The 23,805-nt window shown below is 45.2% G+C and overlaps 2 protein-coding genes across 2 annotated transcripts in view; one reads left to right on the top strand and one right to left on the bottom strand.

Moving 5' to 3' along the window:
* The window catches only part of LOC126564902 (cyclin-Y-like protein 1), a 326,841-nt gene that overhangs the window by 190,600 nt on the left and 112,436 nt on the right, over window positions 1-23,805 (bottom strand). The gene's annotated exons all lie outside the window — the stretch shown is intronic.
* Window positions 5,043-23,674, top strand: LOC126564843 (LIM/homeobox protein Lhx9-like). Its single transcript, XM_050221964.1, has 6 exons — window positions 5,043-5,191; window positions 5,292-5,426; window positions 15,947-16,147; window positions 16,577-16,851; window positions 22,842-23,080; window positions 23,322-23,674. Exons 1-6 carry the CDS (start codon window positions 5,115-5,117, stop codon window positions 23,553-23,555), a joined length of 1,161 nt encoding a protein of 386 aa, XP_050077921.1. The 5' UTR covers window positions 5,043-5,114; the 3' UTR covers window positions 23,556-23,674.

Below are 23,805 nucleotides of genomic sequence, written 5' to 3'. Positions count from 1 at the left end.
CAAAATATTTCCCTTCTAAAAAATTAAATTATTAACTTTGTGTTGAAAATTTCCTGGAGTTTTGTATTTTGTTGTAATTTCCATAATCTTCATATCAATTTATTTTTTATATGTTTGAAACGTTCTATAAGTTCAAATTTGATAGAATTATCAATAAATAAAATTAAATAGAACGCAATGAGTTGATAGTTGCAGAATGAAATTTAGGAATAATTTACTAAATATCAGATAGATTTGCATTATAATTTCAAGACAAATTTATAAATAGTTTGGAAAAATTAATTAAGAAGAAGTAATCATATTACAGCTTATTTGCAGTTCTAATAGAAAAACAATTGTTATTTGACAACCAGACATTCTAATCATTACACAACTTTGAAACATTATGTTCAACGTTAGCTATATGTTTTGTGTATTTCTTTGGTTTTTGTTCAGAAAAAAGAAGAAGTAGAAGAATTGAACTTAAATACTACACTGCCAAACTGCCTTTTTCGTAGAAAAAATGATCTCAAAAATAAACCATTTAATCCACCTTTTAGCAGACTTTCAACTAAAACTGAAAAGCAAAATTACCTCAAATTTATATTTCTACACAACTAAGCTACATTATTCTGCTCTTTTCCGCAAATTCACGAAGAAACTCATTTCCACAATACTAGATGCCTCCTTCCGCTTGGCAGTGCAAATTTTCTATCACAATTAATCTCCTCTATTGATCGTTGTTCACACCAGCGATTGACGATACATCGTGCCAGCCAGCCATCAGCCAGCCGTAGCGCCCCGGAAGCGGAATTACATTAACCTCCAATTGCCCTCTCGCCCAACCTTCCCCGTCCACTTTGCCCACATCCATTCCTCTCATCCACATATCGGGTTTAATTTATTTATAATTCCATAATGATACGATATCAATTAATTAATGTCTGCAAATGGATGGTTTAATTTTCATAATTGTACGTTTCATGATGCTGAATTTTTAATGCAACCTGCCATCGATTTTTTCCCAGCTGCTCACATGTGACCGTGCCCATACCGTGTGGTGTTGAAGTTTGGTGGCTTCTCCATTCGCTGCAAGATTTCTTTCACTTCTCGCGCTCTGCGAACTGTGAAAGCAACCGGCAGCAACGTCACCGGTACGGCCACACGGCTCAGCAAAACGTGCTGCTGCTGTTCTCCGGTCTCGATGCTGTCGCCATGTTTGGCCGCGCTCTTCGGATTCGCTCGAAATCTGCGCTACCAGTGCGCTTGCGTCTTGCTGGTAGCAGGTTGATGCTTTGGCCTGGCTGTCAAACGCTCCCAGGCCGTACCGGAGATTGGTGTTTGGAGTGGAGCGAATGTCCAGCGCGCGTCTAGCGCAGGATGTGCACCATCTCACGCCAAAAAGTTTGTTTTTCCTCAGCAAAAACATGGTTGTCGATCGATTAATGTGTTCGATAAGTGATGCCTTTTGCCGACGGGGAAATTTCTTTCTTCGCTTCGTTTCTTGATTGTTGCTCGTTGTTTGGGACATGTGATGGACAAATTCATGGGAACTAATTTTGTGTGAGAAAAAAAAACTTTCCACAACCAATTGGAAGTAATTCAAGCTAAGCAAACCAATGTTGCTAAAAACCTTACCAAAAGGGAAAGAAATATCTTTTCCCATTAACAAACGATCACATTACACCGCTATGATTTACATGTCAGGCTAATGTAATGAATCATAATTAAAAGAGATGCATTTCTGTCCAGCTCAAGCTGTGTCATTTTTGTACCGTATCGTAACTCCCCTAGTTTACCGATCAGCATACAGCCAAACCAACTCACCCTGCCACATTGTACCGCGCAGAAGGCTCACCGCAGAAGAAGCATGGCAGAAGAATTCTTCTACCAAACCGCAATCAGTGGTTATCATCTGCGGGACGCCCCGAGACGCCACACAGTGCAGAACATACGGGGAACAAATAATTTATGATTTTTAATTGAACACGTACACTACCGTGCGATGCACAGAAGGTACGCGCAGCAGCACGCTCCCGCCCGTCCGGAAGGTTTTGGTTTAATTGGCCCCAACATATCACCCCGAAAAACGGGTTTCGGTTGAGGGAAGAACAGGCAACATAAAAAGCATCATCTCGCCAAAAGGGCTGTGCTGCTGCTAGTGCTTGGGCGAACGATGGGGACGATTTACAAGTGTCAAACCCCGTAGGCTCGAAACATGGCAGCTTCCACCAGGCGCCACCTGGTGGGATATTTGCCGCGTGGAAACTCGGCGAGGAAACAGGCATCGCTGCTTCTTCCCGATACTGCACAATCTTAATTGATTTAATCTTACCGGTGCCGGCTACAGGTCCCTGTCGCAGGTCTTCGCCCGAGAAACAGTTTGCCATCGTGCCAATGTGTTGGCGCCACACGGTGTGACACCACCCGTTCCCGTATGCTCCGTTGAACGTTGCATCGATCGATGATGGCGCCTCAGTCCGGTTTTCCTGGCTGGTCGGGAAGGTTGGTTTTGTAAACACTGTTCACAATTTTACCGTACGCTGTCCACCGGCATCTGTGCCGTCGATGTTGGGGCTGTTGGTTTCATTCATTAATGCCCGGCCACGATCAACTCGTGGTGGGGTTTTGTGTGTGGGAAATTTGCATGAAATTAGCATAAACGTTCTGCCCTCGTATGCGTCCTCATGGTTTGTCCGCATGGATGCGGTGGTGGCAGTAGTGGTGGACTTTTGAGAGGTGGGAAAAGATAATTCAATTACTCTACTCTCATCCCGCCCGAGCTCGAGGCTCGGAAAGGGATATCGCCGTGCGAAACGGGCCGAGTAAGGCGCTTACTTGCCCAACGATAAGAGGTGGGCGAGAGTGTTGTTAAACGTTATAATTTAATAAAAAGCTCCTACTCCATGTAGGAGCAACGTGACAAACGAGTGCTCCATCGTGGTGCGGCGTTTTTAGATTAAACGCCGTTCACCGTACACTCGCGAAAAGGGGATTTCAAGTGTCGGTTGATAAAGCTCGTGTGTGCAAAGCGGTGTGGCCAGACGGTAGGATGTTACGGGCGTGCTGCCACTTGCACGTGAACATGCACTCGAACTAACCTTCCACCGGCACGCAAATCGATGTGAAACCATTTAAACGCGACACTGATCGTATGGACTTGATAGGTTTTCATTTCTCTGGTTGGTGGATTTTTTTTGTAACTAGCACCGTTCCGTCTCGGTTTCCTTGGGCGTATCTTATCACATATGTGTCTCCAAGAAGAATAGGTCTCTGCAAGACCCATGCACACACTACAGGCACACACTCCGTGGGGGTTAAGGAAAGAGTTTCAAATCGATTTGGCATACCGAGAAACCCCCTGGAATGCCAATTATTATCTCAATCGATGTCAAACTACTTCGGACGTTGGTGCACCCAAAAGACGCCTCCAGCCTGGCCATCTCCCAGATGCTTTGTCGGAAGTCTACGCCTCGCTTCCCGCCCGCGAGCATCAAAGCCCCTTCCATACCTTTTGCAGGCTTCTCGCATTGACGGTTCGAATTGTGCGATCGATCAATCGATTTGCCGTACCATCGGGGACCTGTTTGAAACGTCAGCCGGATGGATGGATCGTGAATGGAGTTTTGCGTAGTGAATGCACTTTCCGAATGCCGACTGGATCAAAGGGCGTCCTTCACCGTCCGCATCGCTAAAAAGGGGTGCCGCTCATCTGCTACACTGCCAGCCAGCACGGTGACAGCTGGTGAATGATTTATCTATTTACAGTTTGCTTCGCTAAAGCTCCTTTTCACGAGCGGTTCCGGGAAAATGGGGAACAACTTTTCATCCACCCGAATCACATCCTCGACTGATGATTGTCAATGTACGCATTTATGTTGCAAAACTCGTGACGTTTGAATAAAACATTTGCCCCGTTGGGGTTGGTGTGCAAGGGCAGGGTGGGTAGTAGTGCGTGCTCAAGAGCTCTCGATTATCGATTTGATGCTCGGCGAAATCGGGTGGGTAAGATTTTCTGAGGCATATTAATACGCACCGGGTGGCAGACAGTAGTGCTTGGGGATGAGGCAACAATTCGAATGGAAAGTTTGCAAGACGTAGACAATCCATTGGAGGACTATTAATATAACAACTTGTGGAGAATGATACTTTCTGCTTAAAAGTTTCATTTATTCGGTCACAGTAAAATCCATACGTTGATACTACAGGATAATTACAATAAGACGAGGTTATCATAAATAGTATTCCTCAACTTTACCTCAAAACTGGACTTAAAAAAGATTGACGTAGATCAATAAGCGAAGGGAAGGTCCTCTGATCGGTGAAGCTCCTTTCTCCGGCGAGGCCTCCCTACCCCTGGTCAATGAGGATCCCCCTGATCGGCGAAGCATCTCTAGTCGACGAGGCTCTCCTGGTCGGCCCCTGGCGGACGCCACCTCCACCCATTGGTTAATCCTTCGCTGAAAGGAAGATATCAAGCTTTTCTTCGGGGTTGTAGGATCAACGAAATAGAAAAGCTTGAAGAGTTTTAGCTTTCCAGTTAGGAGTGTAATGCTTAATTTGACTAACAGGACTGCTATTAGAAACTGGACTGAAGTCATTCAAATTTTCAACTCTTCCTTTTTGTCCATGGTCAAATCAGATGAACATCTGATTATGAGAAGTCCTGGAGATTAGATTGTTTGGAGAACCCGGACCTACTAAACCTGCCTCCATTGTGCACGTTTCAAAACGGCCCTAACCTTTTTTAAGTATTCAACTTTTTCACAAATTGACTATTATAGCTGTGGATGTAGCTTACGATAATTCCAATGTGATTCCACCAGGAGACTATTGTTTCAAGAAATATCCAACCATTTATTACACTCAACTCTTTCAAAAATATTTCCACAGCAGCTGTGTTTAATCGAAGCACCCAAATGAACTACATTACGCATATTTCCCATCTACATGCGCTAATTAATCAACGGCTATAGCCGCCAAAACTGTATCGGTGTGTATGTGTGTGTGGTAATTAATAACCCGTATCAAAAAAAAAACACGTGTGCATAAAACGTGTGTAACCGACCAGCACAGCGAGGAAAGTGACAAAACCAAAGGCGGAAGTGCATACACCGTGCTCAACCGATCGAATCATGCTGAAGGACCTCATCGCCGCCGAAGCGGTGGCGCCGGAAAAATGTGCCGGATGTGGCATTTCCATTCGAGACCGGTAAGAAGCAGGCGCAAGAAGATTACCATTTTTTTCCGAAACTTGTCTCTAGACTTTTAACACGCTTTTTTTTTCATTCGTACCCCACACCAACTGCCAGATACTACCTCCTCGTGGCGGACCGTGCCTGGCACAACCAATGTTTACGGTGCTGCAAGTGTCTACACAACCTGGAAGCGGAACTGAGCTGCTACTCGCGTGAAGGAAACATTTACTGCAAGGACGACTACTACAGGTAAGCGGGGGGAGGGGGTGGGAGGGGGGTAGGCTGGATTCGCTGGTTTATTACAATTGAGCCTGGCCGGGAAAGATGCGCTCATTATTCAAGCGAAATATTTTAACCACACGGACAGCTTTTAAGTGGCTGATCGAAATGAAAACAAAAACGCACATTCGGTACGTTTCGTGAGCCCAGTTTTCGTACCTAACGGACACACATTTTCATGCACCATTTGCACGTGCCTTGCAATTAGCGGTAATTACTATCGCGCTGGTTCGCGGCTTGGTCAACGATGCAAGCAGCAATTTTTATCAAACAGTTTAAAGTAATGGGATTTTTTTTACCGGCTGCTGTGTTCTGTAATTTCGCTTGTTTTTGGGGCGAAACTCGTTAAGCAAGCAATAGAGAGAGAGAGAGAGAGAGAGAGAGAGAGAGAGAGAGAGAGAGAGAGAAGTCTTAATGATGCAAGAAGTGAACAGGGTTGTGGCACGAGCGTTGTGTTTTGTTTGGAAAAATAATTAAGTCAAAATGACCGTTAAAGGACCAATTCAAGTTAAATGGAATATTTTTATAGTTTGAAGTGTTTTGGTTGTGTTTGCATCAGATTGGCAAAAAGAGGCAAAACGAGTCGATTTTTCACTTAAGTCGATTCGTTCAAAATTGGCACCACAACTTATAATATTCCTCGACCTGCCAGTTAATTTCATAATGCATTCATCTCGTTATGAAATCAAATTCAATTCCAAGTACTAAAGAAACCTTTCAAGAAGCTTGAACCTGCTCCTGCTAAAGGTCATCGTACAGTGCAAGCAGTCCTGGTTCAAAAGTGCAAAGGGCACCATCTACTATTGACGCAGTTAAGCTCTCTTCTAGCGTACAGACGTCATATTCATTGGCAATTTACAACGGCCACATTTATGCCTACAAAACACACCACCTACGCCTCAATTTAGAAGACAAAAAAGTCGCTCTGACAAAAACCAAACCACGAATGAATGCAAACCTGTCCTAACAGTTCGTTTCGCAGTTTGTAAAGAAATCCTTTTTCGTGTTTGTCAACCGAAGATGAAGATGTCGCTACGGGTAGAAAATAATGAGCACATTCGAGAGCACCAAGACCCAAGAAAGGAAACCGTTACAATAATGAAAGTAAAATATGCTTTTACCTGTCGCATCCATGTATCCCGTCGTCGTTGTCGAACATTCTTCGCCTCCTATCACATCCATCAACCTCAAACGCTCAATTCAATCAGTTTGCTTCACCCAACCGAAACGCAAACCACTCCTGGCAGGCAAACGATTTTCTTTTCTTGCTTTTTTTTCTAGAGGGACAAAACCCATTCTCATCCAAGTCCTGCTGAATCCGCAGAATGCAAATCAGTGTTTGCGTAATGCGGAAGGGGAAAGGCTCTATGTTCAACCGGTGGCGGAAACGTACATCGGCGAGTGCAAATAAATCTGAAAAGAAAATAGAATAGCGTCGCTCCGTCATCGCCGTACGTTTTTTGTACCTTTATTCTTTTCCCGAACCACACCACAAACGTACCCAGGCTATGGGGATGGGAGATGTGAGTTTTACCGTGGTTCTGACTGGAAAATATATTATGTGCATATCTTATTTGTTGTTTGGCTTGTCGCGACAGCACCGGACTGAATGCTGGGCTCTTCCTTACGAATTTTGTTTTGAATCCATCTCAACAACCTGTCCGTAGCCGCTGTGGTAGAAGTTTTAAGTGTATTAAACAGCGAAGAAAAACAAAATGAAACGAAAATATGCATAAAAAATTAGCTTTCTTTGTGGAAAGGTAGGTCTGCGCTTTGTTGCTTTCCTTGGAACGCTAAAGTAAACAGTTCTTCTTCGTTTGGTGCTTTTTTCACATTTGACAACCTTCGCCGTTTGTTGAACCACGCTCGGCTTGTACTGCTCAGGGTGCGAGTTGCGTCTGAAGCGATCTTGTGTGTAAGCAATAAAATTCTTGCTTCAACAATCGCCCTCAAGAACATCTTTATTTGATGGACTCGTTTTCCACTCCGTTAAAGCAGCAATTAAATATTTGTTTAGACCTTTAAGGAGACATTATTCTTTTATCCTAAGTTAACTACTTTAATGTCAGTGAAAATATAACAAACAGGATACATTTTAAATTTATTTAAAATATAGTTTTGTAAAATTTAATTCCGTTCTTCACTCCGAAAAAGCGAGCTCAAATAAGTAATCCAACACACTGAATTTCTAAACCATGGAGACGCCTGGTGGTCCAATGATACCACACAGGAAGACACCGACGACAACGACGACGACGGCAGCGATTCATTCGCCCGGGTGTCTTTGGCGTCAATTTGCATGCATGATTCCTTGCCGGCATCGCGTGAGGATATCGTGGGCGGGTTTCCTGGTAACGATTTGCACCATTTGAATGTACGAGCCCTTATTTTCCGGTGGGTGGCTCGCTTCCACCGGCAAGCCAACCAAGCCGTAGGGTGAAAGAACCATATGCGCTATCTTTCATCAGTCCTTCAAACGTAAGACTTATAAAGCCTCCAACCCGGTCGATTCCATGCAATTCCATTCGTTCTGCACCTAAGGAACTACATCATCATCCACCAAAAACGAACAAGCACCACACACCAGCATCCGGTCGGTTGGACAACGAACGAAAGCGTTCGAAAAAGGGAACGCGAAGCAACGGCTGCAGGACGACAAGCGCGAGATGTGTGACCCAGATACGAGGGTGGTACGTGACAAATGAGAGAAAAAGGCAAACCGATTCCGGGCCCGGTTCGGCAGAATGCTATCACGGGCAGAAGCTGTGCAAGATGGTGGCTGGAATGCTTCTTGCCATTCTTGCATGCAGCGGTCGATAGACGCTTCTTGCTGCTGGTACACTTTCCGGGTCCAGGGTTTCACACCGGAGGTCTCGCGCGAGATGAGCCGCCAGCGATATCCAGCCGAACAGGCGAAATGCATGACTGAATATTAATCCGACCTTACGGCGAACGGTAGGCAATTGTTTCCTTGCTGTTGTGACTACCAGCCAATGGTCGCGATTATCGCAAGAAAAAGCGTACAACGGCGGCTGCTTGCTGGCGAAACTGGTTGCGAGTGCCGTGTTAAGCCACCCATACAGATGGAAGGCCACCGTGCTGTTTGCACGTGCTGCACCTCCGTCGTTGTGGCCGTTCGGGGAAGCGTCGGGATTACCATAAAATTGCACTCGAATGTTCTTTTGTGTTGGCGCGCCACGATACGAGCCGGTGGCGACTGGATGGATTCCCAGCAGTGGAACGGATTCCGGACGGTGCCATAGTGCGAACCCACGTACGCGTACGCTTCGCCGGAACGCGAATCGGATGCGTGGCTGCGTGCGCACCATGGCCATTTAAATCATTCGTGGAATAGTTGCCGTTACTCACGCAATGTGCGAGCGCAAGAAATTCGAACAAGCACCAGTTCCATCGGGACGCAGTGTGTAAGAGTGAAGACATGCAAGAGTGTTTGGGGTGGTAAAGCGGGTTTAGTAGATGTATGACACGTTAGCAGTACTTTTTAACGTTTTGTTTAAAGCTTAACGCATTGTTCTGGTTACTGTTTATCTGTAATTTGAACCTTATTTTATTGAGTCTTTTCATTTGCAATGCATAAATCAATGTTTTTGAATAAATCAAAGCTGGTTTATATGAAGCACGAATTATGCACAGCAGTAGTAAAGCGTAGAATATTTCATGAGAAGACTCTGCTTCCATACATCCATTTGCTTTTGTATCGTATCCTTGAAGTAGAGCCAAATCACCTCCCCCGCAATGAGGACTGACGGCTAAAGAGTAATATAGGCCCTCAAGTTGCACGCAGCAAACTCACATGCAAGCTCCACAGTCGTTTGTGAACGTTGAACATTGAACATTGAAAATATAAAAACTATTGGTTTATAAAATAAAAAAATCTTATTTGAACGAGTTTTAATAAAGTTTTAGTAATTCAATCAACTTTCTACTCAATTCATGTTTAAATATAAATTTTTCCGAATATTGAGCCACTTAAATTAAAAAATTTGACTCACTATAAAATTATTTCAATTATAACATAAACTGTCTCGTTTTAATGACGAAATAAGTTAGTGAAATGTTTTTATAATTTAGTCTTATACATAAGCTAGCTTTTGCGACACTTAACAATAATTTCAAAAAACTTTCCTCATTTTAATAATGATTTATTTAAATAATATTTTTATGTTCTACGAATAATGGACACAATCTACCGTGATTTTTCACCCAAGATTGCATGAGACCCTCGTACAACTTGAGGGTCTTTATCACTCTTACAGCCAAAATACAGCCAAAATATTACACAGCCAGTTTATTCTGTCAATTTGAAGCAGTGGTGACCAAACTATTAATCGCACTGGAACAACAAATATGTCCCATCTATAGGTGCAGGGCCACGAGAGCTGAGAAAATGTTGATAAATTCCATCAAGAGTCGTCGCTATTTTCAGCGTCTTAACTGCTTTTTCCGCGCACACTTTCTCATAAAAAGTGATAAAAAGCTACACATAATCAAGCCGGTCTCGAGCAAACGTCATAATTTTATCAACATTGTTGTCAACTTCTTCTCGTGGATTTTCTAAAAAAATATTTTTTCCTAAAAGCTCAAAAGATCTTTTTTCCGGGTTGAAACATGAGTTGGCAACGTTAACGTCCAGTGAAAATCAGTGACGGATCAATTTTTTTACAGACCCTACTTGGTGGCTTGGATGTTGGCCCCCATGTCATATCCATATTAGATGGGCTGAACGGAGGAAGGGAATATCTTATCCTTTTGAAAAGGACCATAACACGTACGAGGCCTCCAATGCGAAAACCTTACTACGAAGCTACTAGTGCAAAGCTGCTAACGCGATTGATATTCTGAGAGCTTTCCAACTGTCAACAACAGTGGCCAAGATTTAGTTTTCGAGCAATATCCTATAAGACTCTGCCGTCAACGTGGAATCGCAATCTTCGAGGATTAGAAAAAGCTTCAAATATGTATACTATTGCACGAAAATCGAGTACAAAAATCGTGACTAACACCTCATACAATATACCTTTTTAACCAGCTACCAAAAAGCTTCATAAAATATTCAGCAAAACACCATCACATACAAAAATGGTTCGCAAAAAAAAAGAGCAAAACATGCTTAAACGTTCAAGAAATACATTGAAACTCACTTTTGCTATTTTATTCTTCGCAGTTTTATCTGCCAACAAGCCAACAAGTAACCATTTGGTGACCATCTCGACCAACGACAGTCATGTTTCACGATCGATTTTACGCCACCAAACGCCACCATCCAGTACCACCATCAACCACCAACCGGTTTTTCCAATGGCTCGCAGATCGAAAAAACTGATTCCCGTAACCGTATAAATTTGGAAAACAATAAAATAAAATTGTTAAAAAATTCATACCAGCCACCGTACGAAAGCCAGGATGTCAACCTTCGCGTAGCAAACGCGCCTTTACGCCACCGAGCAGATGTAGCTGTTTGGTGGTGGTGGTGGTGGTGGCGGTGGTGTCTGGGACCCGCTTCACAGTAAGGGACTCCCAACGGGACTGTCAGCGTGCACAATTCCATTCAATCCGATACCGGTAAAATGTTGCCTTCCCCGTTGGGTGTAGAGCGCGTACAGGAAGGACACAATCGCGTACCGGGAAGAAGACGACACTTTCGTTCGTTTTGCGACATTTTTGCTTCGTTTTTGTGTTTTGTGGTTTTAACATCCCTCCCTGAATGAGTATCAATGTTGAGCCGTAGTGCAGTGGCTTTTCGGGAGGGATGCTTACGGCGGAAACAAAAACGTAAGAGCCAGACAACCGAAAGCGTTTCGTCCTTTGGCTCGATCCGGATTGCAATCGCGACAAAACGTTTTCATTCCGTCGCGCTTGCCGCCTGTTCTTGTCCTCTTGTAGCATCTTTCTGTTCCCGACCATGAATAGCCACCGTCCGACGTCCTTTTCGGCCTGGCTCGATACAGTTTGTGGCCGGGCTTGCAACGTTTGTTCGGAAGTGATTGTTGGAAGAGACAACATGAAAACTATGTTTCAGGGCTTTCGAGGCGACCGTGGATTGGTTTTAGTCTTCATTCTCAACCGGCAGCACGATGCACCGATGCAGTTCGCTTGCACTCGACACACAAGCACAGCTGAAAGCGGTGTCCATGCGAAGGTGACGTCTTCACGACCATGTAGATCATGAGCCTGCCATTGCCCAGCCAGTGCCAGTACGCGAACGATCGTTTGTGTCCAAAAAAGGAAAACCTTCCCCCCTCGCACGTCGTGGTTCTGTTCGGTTCGCTCGCGCCAGCGGAAGCCATTTGCCGCGCACCGAAGGTACCATTGTTTGCAAAACAAGTCGTCCCGAATGGGGACTCAAGGAACGACGAAGAATGTCGATTGCAGCATCGACATGCACGTAAAACACACCGGGGAGCACGATAAGCGCGGCAAGCAGCCGCTATCCATGAGCGAGCCGCTCCAGCGTGTTACGAATACAATGGCGAAAATTTCGCGGAAATCTGAATTGTCCTCCGCTTGCTTCGGTCCTTACGGTGTGCGTTGCGATGGCCGAGTGTATCAGCTGGAAAACCGGGTCCAGGTTCGGCCAACAGAGATATTCGACATCATCGAACTTGGGACTTCGCCTTCGGTAGGATATTTTTTTCCCCACTGCTCTCACAAGTTTGACGTTTTCTGCCTTGGAATCGATTGAATGGACATGCATGATTTATCGGGAATTTTGTAGCAAGTTCGGAACGGGATAAATGTTTCCCTCTTCTTTTGTTTTGGTTTTTATGTGACGATTTTTTTTTCCTTCCCGCAATCCTTCGACGACCATTCGGGAGCCCAACGCGAAAAGCCTTTTCGACTCAACATGGCGGAGGTCACGTTTTTGGTTGCCTGCCATTGCATCTTGTTTAGGGGGTTTTTATGTTATATGTCTCCCTTCCGTAGCGATCGATCGAGCTTCGATTTGGTTACAATCGATTTTTCGTACCGAATACATGAATCATTCGGTGGTTTGTACGATCGATTCTTCACTCAATCCTTTTTTGGGACGCGTAGAACTTTGACTTGAATGTTGAGCTTTCAGCTTCCGGAAGGGACGGTTAGCTGATGCGGGTGGTGTGTATCCACCACACAGTTTGTCGGTGGTCGTGGTCATAAATTTTTCAACACTTTCAACCGGTTTGTCCCTTTTATGGGAAAATGTTTCACGTCACCGAGGAAAGCATGCTGACGTTGTTCACCCCGGGAAAGACCAGAACGCTGACCTAAATTGTTTTGGAATGTGTAATGTGTGTAAAATGTGCAAAGAACACATGCTCTTGGAGCTATTCAACTACATGTTAGCTATATTCTTCTTCTAATTTCTTACACTCTTTGCACAATTGTCTGTCTTTATTTTGATTTTGTTGCTCAATTCAATGAGCTTAAAACGAAAACTACACAACAGATATCAAATTCTCATCGACTAAGCGGATGAAACGCGATCTTTCTAGATCTTTGGAAGAATAGCGTAGCGTTTCTTGTTGAAAACAACTTCAAACAACAATGTGCTAATTCAACTTCATACAAGTCTAGCGATTAATCGATACAATTGATCGACTTGAATACTTTATGGTTTAGTGATCTTCTGAATCACGCCAACCATCCATAGCTTATAAGGTTAATCGAATCCACATAATTTTATAGTCAGGCCTCACGGGACCTACGGGATAATAGTTCATATGGGATTTAAACCCCAGACTATTCATCAAACAACTCGATTAACCTAGCTACTTCTTTCGTTACTAATATCTATAGATTCTGAAATCCATCTTTTTAGCAGTCTTGTTGTTGAGCCGGGTCCTTGTCCTCACCCGATTGAACTCCTAACTCAATGAACAGTCGAAGATTTTGGTTAGAATACTACTTACTTACTTACTTACTTATCAGGCGCTACAACCGCTTTGCGGTCTTGGCCTGCCGCAGCAAAATCCGGAACCGCTCACAGTCCCGCGCCGTCGTCCGCCAATCCGTTATCCCGGCCTTGATGGCGGATGATTTCACGCCATGATGATTTCGCACCTCAATCTAGGCCTACCACGCCTCCTCTATCCGTGTGGACGGCCTAAAAGGACTTTCTGAGCTTGGTCGTCCGGTGCCATGCGTATAACATGGCCAGCCAATCGGAGCCTGGCGAGCCTAATCCGCTGCACGACGATGAGGTCATCATACAGTTCGTTGCGGCTCCTCCATTGTCCTTCCACACATTCGGAGCCAACGATCCTTCTGAGCATCTTCCTCTCGAACGCGGCTAAGAGAGCTTCGTCTATTTTGTACAGGGTCCATGCCTCAGAGGCGTATGGGGACTATAAAGGTACGATACAGTCCCAGTTTCGACCGTCGTGACAGGTTTTTTGAGGGGAGATGTTTCCTTAAGCTGTAGAATGACCGGCTAGCCGCCAGCCTTGGTCTTTGCCTCGTTAATCTGCAACCCGAAGATTTCAGCCGCCTGCTCGATCCTTTGGTAGGCCTCTGCTGCCTGAGAGAGCCGCAGACCAATGATGTCTATATCATCAGCGTATGTCAGGATCTGAGTTGACTTATGGAAGATGGTTCCCGAAGTCTCCACCTCCGAGTCACGGATGGCTCTCTCTAGCGCCAAGTTGAATAGGAGACAGGCAAGCCCATCTCCCTGTCACAGGCCTTTGGTGATAGCAAAGGACCCTGAAAGTTTTCCATCCACTTTCACCTGGCATGTGACGTTGGTCATGGCAATTCTAACAAGCCTGATCAGTTTGGCCAGGATTCCAAAAGAGCTCATGGCCTCGTAGAGTTTTGCCCTGGCTATGCTATCATATGCGGCCTTGAAAACTATGAAGAGATGGTAAGTGTTCAACTGCTGTTCAGTCATCTTCTCCAAGATCAGTGGTAGATTTTCCGTTACGGAATCCTTTTTGATAGTTTCCAACTATCTTTTTTACGAATGGGACAAGCTTATCCTGAAGGATCAGGGAGAATATTTTGTAGGCGGTATTCAACACCGTAATACCCCTGTAGTTGTTGCAGTCCAACATATCTCCCTTCTTGTAGGAGGGCTGACAATAAAGTAAGGTCTCCAACGCTGCAACTTCGCCGGATCACGCGCTAGGCGAAAGCTGGAAACACCGCCGTGTTCCTTGGTTCCCCCACTACCACTTTGCTGCTGGGTGAGGCTTCCCCGACCGCTCAGTCTTGGCTGAGCAGCTGTCAACGATGGAGGTACCCCTCGCGTCAGCGTCCAAGTGCGAATTGCGTTCTGTAATACGTTTTTTGAGTGCGAAAAAGGTGACACCTATTGAAATCCATCGTCAACTAGTTGAAGTTTATGGGGAAAAGTGTATGGACATAAAAAACGTGCGTAAGTGGAGCCGCGAGTTCAATTCCGGGCGCACTAATGGTCACGACAAGGAGAGAAGTGGCAGACCGTCGGTCTCGGATGCGATTGTTCAAGCAGTGGAGGCCGAAATGCTCAAAAACCGCCGTGCGACAATTAGGGACTTGGAAGAGAAGCTTTGAGGAGTGTGTAGCAGCGAAAAAATCCGTCATATCCTTAAACGCCATAAAAACAAACGCCCAGGATTGTTGAGCAAGGGAGTGAAATTTTACCACTACAACGCGCGCCCGCACACAGCCAACGTTACCCTTGACCTGCTCAAGAAATTTGGCTGGGACATCATCGATCACCCTCCCTATAGTCCCGACGTGGCCCCAAGTGACTACCACATGTTCCCCGCCCTGAAAAAACATCTCGGAGAGAAGAAGTTTGAAAGTGACGCGGAGGTTCAGAAAGAGGTCAACACCTGGCTGCGCGAGGCGGACGGAGAGTGGTATTCTGCCGGCATAGACAAGTTCATCGTGCAAGGTGTTGGAAAAAATGGCGATTATGTAGAAAAGTAGCCAAGACCTTGGCCTTTCCAACGGTGTATCGCTTTTTGTAAATAAATGTCATTTTCTATGAAAAAAAAAAAAATTGGAGACCTTACTTTATTGTCAGCCCTCGTTTATGGGATTGGTTAAAATACTGCTTTATTTAAATTCTTACATGTTAGTTTATGCTATGAAAATTCTGACCAAGTCTGCAAGTTTTCGAAACGTATGTTTAGATCGATTGGTTTTGTTCGATCGCTGGTTGAATTTGTTTTATTTTTACCTTTAATATTGATTTGCGAGAGTCAATATATAGGCGGATCGTCGCGTGCGACATATTGCCCTGGCACCAAACAAGTCTACTATCATTCATTCCACATGCTACGTATACAGAGTTTCGTCTAGTCTAAACACGATTTTAGCTACAGCGCGGTACGTCATGGCCATGGCAATAAGTAAACTGATTCAATAATGAGTTCGTTGAAAAATAAAATGGTTCGTTCGTTGTGATACTTATTCCTTGTCTTAGCATCTTTAGATCAAAGCCAAACAAATCATAAAAAACACACGAAAAATAAAAACTCCTCCTTTTTGCTCCACTACAGGCACTTCTCAGTGCGACGGTGTGCCCGGTGTGGTAACGGAATCAGCGCCTCCGACCTGGTGATGCGAGCCAAGGACCTCATCTTTCATGTCAACTGCTTTTCCTGCCTCGTTTGTGGACAGTTGCTGCGCGGTGGTGATACGGCCGGTATACGTGATGGGCGTGTGTTTTGTGGCGATCATTACGAGTCAGAGGTGTTAAGGTGAGTGTTGAAGATGTTCTACGTTGGGTTTGCATGTTTCAACTTTGAATAGTTTTTAAAATAGAAATTATTATCCTTCGCATATACTTGCAATCACTGGTTTTTCTTTCCTTGTCCCTACTTCTATGTCTCATTTCATTATCTCCCGCTCTATATCTCTATTTCTCTCTTTTTTCATTTTAATTCCATCTGGCTCGCTTAAACTATGCTTAAACTATTCTTTAATCTACTCGTTCCCGATCTCATCCTCACCAATCCGCACTCGGAAAACAAAATCAATCGATCGAATGATAAATCCACATGCAACAACTACGAAACAAAACACAAATCCATAATACACCCCAAAACAATGGACTCGACGGGTTCGATACGCTAATGTAATGTACCTTGCTTCACACATTGCCACCACAACCACACACCACCAACCAGTGAACCCGAAACCATTTCACCGCAGTTTTTCCCCGTAACGACGGCCGGCGGCATGGCGGTACAATCGTCGCAGAAAGGACGACCGAGGAAGCGAAAACTCGCCACCCCGCAGCCACCGGGCCTGCTAGATCCTAGCGGCGGTTCACAGCATCCCACCACCTGCCCGTCGCTACAGTCGGCGCCAACGCAACCGCAAGCACCTCAACTGCAGACACAACAAACGACACCACCACAGCCGCTCGAGGCACTCGATGCTGGTACGCCTCTACGTTTAGGTAAGTCGGGGAAGCGGGGCCAAACCCGTGCCGGAACTGCTTCCCGGAGTACGTGTATGCTCACGTTTTTTTCGCCCCCTTTTCGCATGGGTACGAAACTCACGGATTCACATGCGCTTATCAACGGCACAACCCTTCGTTCACATCCCACGGGGGTCGGATTTCGTCACCAACTATCGGAGAGTTGTGCCCACCGTACGACAATGTAGTTGATGAGCGTGAGCGTATAGCGCCGTTGGACTTACCATGAGGCCTCAAGAGGCTCTCGGTTAAAAACAGGGATATTTACTTCTTTTCCCGTGCATGTTTGCAGTTGTGTCTACCATCCAAAGTGGCTGTATCAAGAGCCACAACACTTACGTGACTTTTGGAAGATAATATGAGCGCGATAAAGTGCAGCTGACCGAAGTAGGCTGGGCTGAAGACAATAGCGTGCATGAGAGTCAAACACTTCTCTTCAGCATATTGTGTGTCAAAACGTGAGAAGACTTTTATGAACTTCGAAAGAGATCCTGATTACATCTCGGGACCAATAATCGGGAATAGTCGAGCGATTTCTGGGTTCTGAATAACTCGCCGCCAGCAGTTCGTCGCCGGGATCACTTTTTATGGAATCTCTTCAGGATGAAATAGATCAATTTTGGGTAGATCTGGACTCTGTTGCACTATTTGGGCACCGTTCAATATAAGATATAATGTCTTAAGATATTTAAGAACTCAAATATTCAAGCCCGGTCTCGGTAGAAGCATTGTTTTTTCTGAGCATTTTTTAAAACTTATTTTATTCTTTATTCTGTAGAATTCAACGTTATCGCAATACTGTTGAATAATTTTATTTTATTTACTCATGATTGAGTATGACGGCACGTCACCATATTGTCATAATAATGAGAATTTTATCTCTATACTTTTCTATTTATATTATTTATTTTGGCTTCTACTTCAGTTTGACAGACCTGCATTCAAGGACCCATCATCGTTCTACACAACTGTCGTGGAACGTGTCATTTTCGGGTTCTACCGCAAGATGAATCACTTTTCATTCAGGGTTAAAGAATGGTCCACTCAGGAGCCATTTTTTGCCCCCAACTGCAAATACAAGCTTCTCTCGAGGCCAGCTTCTAGGTGGCCTACGGGCTCACTTTAACGGGAAAGACAACCCCCATCCCATAAGCGGTCCCGGTGGAATCGCTTTGCAATAGCCACCCGCGACGGGAATATACAAAACCCTGCGCCGCACAGCGCCGCATCGCCCTTTCAGTGATATCGTCGTGGTGGCGCCAATCCTCCTGGGAGGCAATCAACGCACGGTTTATTGCCCGCCCGTGTTTGCCATCTTTCCTTTGGCATTTCAATCACGTGTCAATCCCCAAGCTCATATCCGGAGCCCACCGCCATGCGTGAGCCAAAGATGGTTTCGAGCGCTGCCCACCGCTGCGTGCGTGCACTTTTTATTTTTATCTATGCGGCTAAGATGCAGGAAGATTTCTCGAAAGTGCAACCACCGGATGTTGCATTTGAGGTAAAGGGCAATTACAAAAAAAAAAAGACGCCATAGCTTACGTTGTCTCGACTGGCAAGAGTTCCCCTGAGGGAAGGAACCTATAACAACCGTTTTGGTGTGGTGTTTGGTGTATTATCGAACGCTGAACATACGGCTCGAGGCGATCGGGTTTCCGGCATTCAGTAAGCTCGCTCGACCGGGCTGGAATAGTTCACCCTCAGGGCAATACACATCCTTTTGCGGTGGGATGACCATAGGGCGATCCTTGGGGATGGTCGGAAAGTTAAGTTGTAAGGTAACGCGCTGCAGTCGATTCGTTGGTAGCGCGCCACTGCGGTTTTATGCATTTGAAGCCATGCTTGGGTATGGTGGGCGAGTGCAAGGATCATAGAAAGTGGATGTAGCCAAGAGAGGACCAGATTGTCTGCGTTTGATGCCAATATGGAGACAAAAAATTATATTTATTGATTCCAAATCTTTTCTTGATTTAATGAACTGCTAGAGGACGCCGGTCGTGTAACAATTGAACCCCCAGGCCTGGCCTGCCGAGTGAAGACTCTCATCGTTGCGTAGTCTGATATAAGTCGTTTAATATAAGTCCAATATAATGAATTGAGGCAGATAAATTAGATAGACTTTATAACCTTATAGGCCTTAGGAGGACACAACTCAGCTCTAATAATTAGGTTTTTTGGTTGCTGACAAGCTCAACACTTTATATTCCGTGTTTCCGTGATGCAAGGTTTTCGAGATAATCTACCAATATTCCAGGCATTTTTAGACTCTGTGTACAACGAAATGGACCACAGAACTTCACAAAAATATAGCAATCCTGTCATAGTTGACGTTATATCTTGTCTAGTTTAGGCTGAATGTTTCAATTTCATCCTGGAATGTGACGACAACATATAACGGAATCTGGATGTATCAAGAAACTCCGCTTAATACTATCAAGGTTTGTTTTTAACAGCATGTAAGTCATCGAGTCATCCTCTACAAAAATGTAAATGAAGTGTAGAATCAGATTTTCTCAAGAGGCTATCCCTAAAATTAGGCATGCTCAATAATTGACAATAATAAAGATGACTTATTTTAAACTGATTGAAATGACCACTTCAAACCTAATAAAACCGCAGTCGTTTGCTAGACCTTAAACAACCCATTTCATTTACATTACTAATTAATTTCTTGTGCACTGTTTCCTAAACTGACAATGGCAAGACGATAGTGTTGAGTAATTGATTTAATATCGGCCCGCTGCAATCACCGGATGCTCTGCCTCGGTTCGAATTCAACATCCAAACCATCCTACACAGTTCGCCACGCTCGTATCAGTAGCAAATGGCCAATTATGAGTACACCACTGGGTCATGAACCAACCTCCGCAAGGCATAAAGCCCTCTCCCTCGTGCTCTTACGGAGCAAGCGAGAAAAACAAGCCCAAGAAAAGCCTCCAAATTATTTCGAACCTATCGGATGGTTCCAGTGTGCCTTCGTTAGCATTTGGCTGCAAGCCCGAGCTTTTCTGCCACTCTTGCAGCGTTCGACGCTTGTTCGCGTGCCCACTACCTTTCGAGGCTTCATTAACCCTCACTGCACGATAACGGCCAAACAAAACGGGCGGCATCTAGCTCCAGAACTGTCTGCTTGCCGAAGAAAGAACTTCCGAAAGCAAACAACTGCAAGACTCTGGCCCGGTGTGAGGCTCGGGCGAGTGCTCACATCATTAAATTAAAATAAATCACTCATACTTCCTATTATGCTAATGATTCGTGTATCGCATCTTCATTCCCGGCCGTAATTAGCTACGGAGTGCCTTCAGAGCGCCCCGGGATGCATCTTCCCTTTTTTTTCTTGTTTGGCTTTATGCAAAACTGTGAGCCTCAAGTGGGAGGCATGCACAATTTCGACACCATATATCAAATCACCGATAGGCGCCCTTTCTTTTACTGCTGCTAATGGAGCAAAAACAGAGAGAGAGAGAAAGAGATAGATAGCACAAAAATAACATATTATCAGAATGCCGTTGGTAGAATGAGGAGAACTAAATCGAAAGTAAGAAAAAAATAACACCCAGTCTGGAGGGAAAATATTGGCACAGTATAATGGCAAAAAATCAAGCGAAACACGGTAGCAAACGAACCCCGACCGCTTTCCTGGAAGTAGCAGCCTTTTTTTTAAATGTTGTTGCTAAAATAGTTTGGAAAATATCGTCCGAGAGGGGTGAGTGGGCTTGATGAGATTCATTTGGACGTCCCACGATGGGTGGGCGGCCGGACACGATCTTCTCGCGTCGGTCGTGAAATCATCATCATCAGGGCAAATGGGGAGATCGTGCTAAAATTATGGCCGGTCGAGTAGCGCGAACGTACAACTTCATTAAAAGGAAATAAATAAATATGAGCCCATACCGATCCCGATCTCGGTGCGCAGTGCTCAGACCGTGGCTGAATGAAGACATCCTCGGACGCTTTGCTCTATTTACTTCGGTGGAAAGATTTTGCCGTTTTATTTGTGATACAATAACATAATATTTAATATTCAATATTAACCATGGGTGACTACTTTAAATGTATGCTAGCAACATAAAATCAAGAGCATAACTTATGATGCTGCCCATGAATAAAAACGATAAATTATGTACGCTTGCAAATGTTTTTCTCTCGTCATAAAATCGACACCCTTTCGGTCATATAATGAACTGCACGAAGGGTTTGGAATGGCGATGTCAGATTATCTAACTAGGTGGGACTTACACACACACACATCATTATTTTCATTTACTTACTCCAGTTTTTTCTTATCCCATACATTTGCCCTTAACTATGGCAGTAATAAACCATTTCGTAGTGCCCCTCCCATCGGTGCATTTGCATGCTGCTGATGCATGTTGAGCTTTTCTTGCTGCTAAAACAAAAACAAGCTTACATGAAAAACGCCTAATCACTTCGAACCTTAAGGAAGATAAGCAACCACTCACTGAAAGACAAAGCACACCCCCAGCGGAATCGTCTCGAGAAACACACACACCACGAACCCAACAACAAAAAACCTCCAACAAAAACGATCATCTTCGTTCGCCAGTTCCAAGAACTTTATACTGCCGTACTAAACGGGTTCGCCGAGGCCTACCACTAGGCATCGGGTAGGCCTCGGTCAGTACTCTAATTTCGCACTAAAGCTAAACAAGCTCAGCCCAACCGTCCCAAACGAACCGAGATACGTATCGGGCCTTCGGTTACAGGCCAGCCGTGCAGCATAACAACGCTAATTTTCGATAAATATGACCACGCCACCAGCCACCAGAACCAGTCAGGGTAGCAAAAAAAAAGGCAAATAAACATGCCACTTGGGAAAAAAAAACACACAGCCAATCAATGCAAATCTACGAGGTGCAGTTTTGCCGCCTCCGCGTAAAATTCGCCATCCAGCTCCGGCAAACATAATGGCAGCTGGAACCATCAAAAACCGCGGGTGCATAGCGTTTCGTTTCGGTCGAGATTTCGTGCATCCCGTTCGTTCCACCGGTTCTGGGAAATGTATTGGAAAAAAGCTCACCAACTCGTACCCTGGCAGGGCGATTTTTTTTTTCTCTCTTGTCTGTCTCTCTCGCCTCTTGCATATGCATCACACTGGAGCACAATTTAAGCTTCACTCCAAGATGCACAATGCAACATGTTTGTATGTAAAGTATGTTTTTACTTTGAATACCTGCTCCGCCTGCTCCAGGCCCGTTACACTGTCTTCTTGAGCGGCCGAAACAATAGATACATGCCAGTGAGGGTGGTTTTTCTCGTCAAACGGATGACGGCGAAAACGCAAGCAACAATTAAAACAAATAGCAATAGCAAGAGAAAGTAGAGGGATATAAATCGAAGCGAAAGGAAGAATAACGAGGCCGAGGGAGTGGTGGTAGCGCAACGTTAACGCTTCACAAAACGGTACCACCCACCGTCACCCCGGAAAGCCAGGGGTTCAATAAACAAAACTACCGCGCGATCCGCGCGGTCTGTCAATGCAGTCGTAAATTTTTGCATTTTCCGCGCAAATCAGCAATTATTTAGCAGCATGCCCCCGTTCCATTCGGGGTAAGTTGTTGGAAAATATGTTAAACACATGCTCCCGAGTCGGTGCCGGTAGGTAGGAGTGATATTGGCGGGTGGAAATAAATCGTTTTGTTGTCTCGCACCCTCGTGCATTTGCTCGGTAAGCTGCATGTGAAGCGAGTTGCATCAAAAGTTAGCCATAAAGCTGGCCTAGCTGACAAAGCCGACAAGCAGTTTGTTCGCCGGTTGAGGGTGGTAAAGAACGACTTGTGGAAAATTAGTCGTACGGAAGAAATTTACGTTCCTGTTGGTGAAGTGTGTACAAATGTATACCCAACCGGGACAGCGATTTACAGACAGCGATCAGCGTACGGTGCAACGATGGTGATGATCATAATTTTCACCCACTGCATTTTTCTCTCCCTCTCCCTCTGCGATAGATCTTCTGCACAAGGAGCTGAGCGTCAACAGTTTGGATCTGTCCACGTACGACGGTAGCCAGTCGCCCGGGTCGGGCGGTGCGCTTACACCGAACTGTCGCACCAAGCGCATGCGCACCTCGTTCAAGCACCATCAGCTGCGCACGATGAAGTCGTACTTTGCCATCAATCAGAACCCGGACGCGAAGGATCTGAAACAGTTGGCACAGAAGACGGGCCTGTCCAAGCGTGTGCTGCAGGTAAGCTAATCGATTTTTGTTTTTTTTTTTTAATGCAAGCTTGATTTAACAAGCATGGAAGAAGGCATGAATTCGAAATTCCAACCAACCATAAAAATTGTTATACAAACTTCAAGAATCGACGTATTCAAGAACTCTCGTGACTTGAGAGCCAATCGAGCCCACCTGGAGATAGATCACACCTATCACCTTGAGTGATTTCCAAATATCACTAAATACTAATTACTTATTCCTTCCCTAGGTGTGGTTTCAGAACGCACGCGCGAAATGGCGCCGGAACGTGATGCGCCAGGACGTGGGCATGGGCAATCCGGGCCAAACGCTCGGCGGTCTACCATCGATCGGTGCCGTCACCCTTCACCACCACAGTGCCAACGGACCGAACGGACCGAACGATCCCGGCAGCATCGGTGACCTTTCCTCGACGCAGGTCCTCGAGGAGATGCACAACATGACGTTCGCCGAGCTGTACTGACACAATCTGATGATCAAAAACATGATCCTGTCGAATGTGATAAAGCTGTCGCGCAATCAATCGCCGGCCAGTCCAGGACCTGTGGCTGAGGACGCGGTTGATCATGGCAGCTTTCGATCGCAGCTCCACCATCACACCGGCGAAGAAACCGTCCCGGGTATGGGTCTTCTGGATGAGGCAGATCCCGGTGGACCGTTGCTAGACGAGATGACCCTTGAGGCTGCTTCCGACGCTGGTGGGTGGACACCGA

Source organism: Anopheles maculipalpis, chromosome 3RL (assembly GCF_943734695.1).
Source record: "Anopheles maculipalpis chromosome 3RL, idAnoMacuDA_375_x, whole genome shotgun sequence".
In the NCBI taxonomy this organism is placed as follows: domain Eukaryota; kingdom Metazoa; phylum Arthropoda; class Insecta; order Diptera; family Culicidae; genus Anopheles; species Anopheles maculipalpis.
This window is presented reverse-complemented; position numbering and strand designations above follow the sequence as displayed.

What these genes read in the sequence shown, in the direction of transcription:
- LOC126564843 (XM_050221964.1), top strand. Translation starts at nt 5,115, where the DNA reads ATGCTGAAGGACCTCATCGCCGCCGAAGCGGTGGCGCCGGAAAAATGT. An exon ending in TGGTACGCCTCTACGTTTAG is followed by an intron (nt 16,852 to 22,841) that starts GTAAGTCGGGGA and finishes CCTCTGCGATAG; the next exon opens with ATCTTCTGCACAAGGAGCTG. An exon ending in TGTCCAAGCGTGTGCTGCAG is followed by an intron (nt 23,081 to 23,321) that starts GTAAGCTAATCG and finishes TTCCTTCCCTAG; the next exon opens with GTGTGGTTTCAGAACGCACG.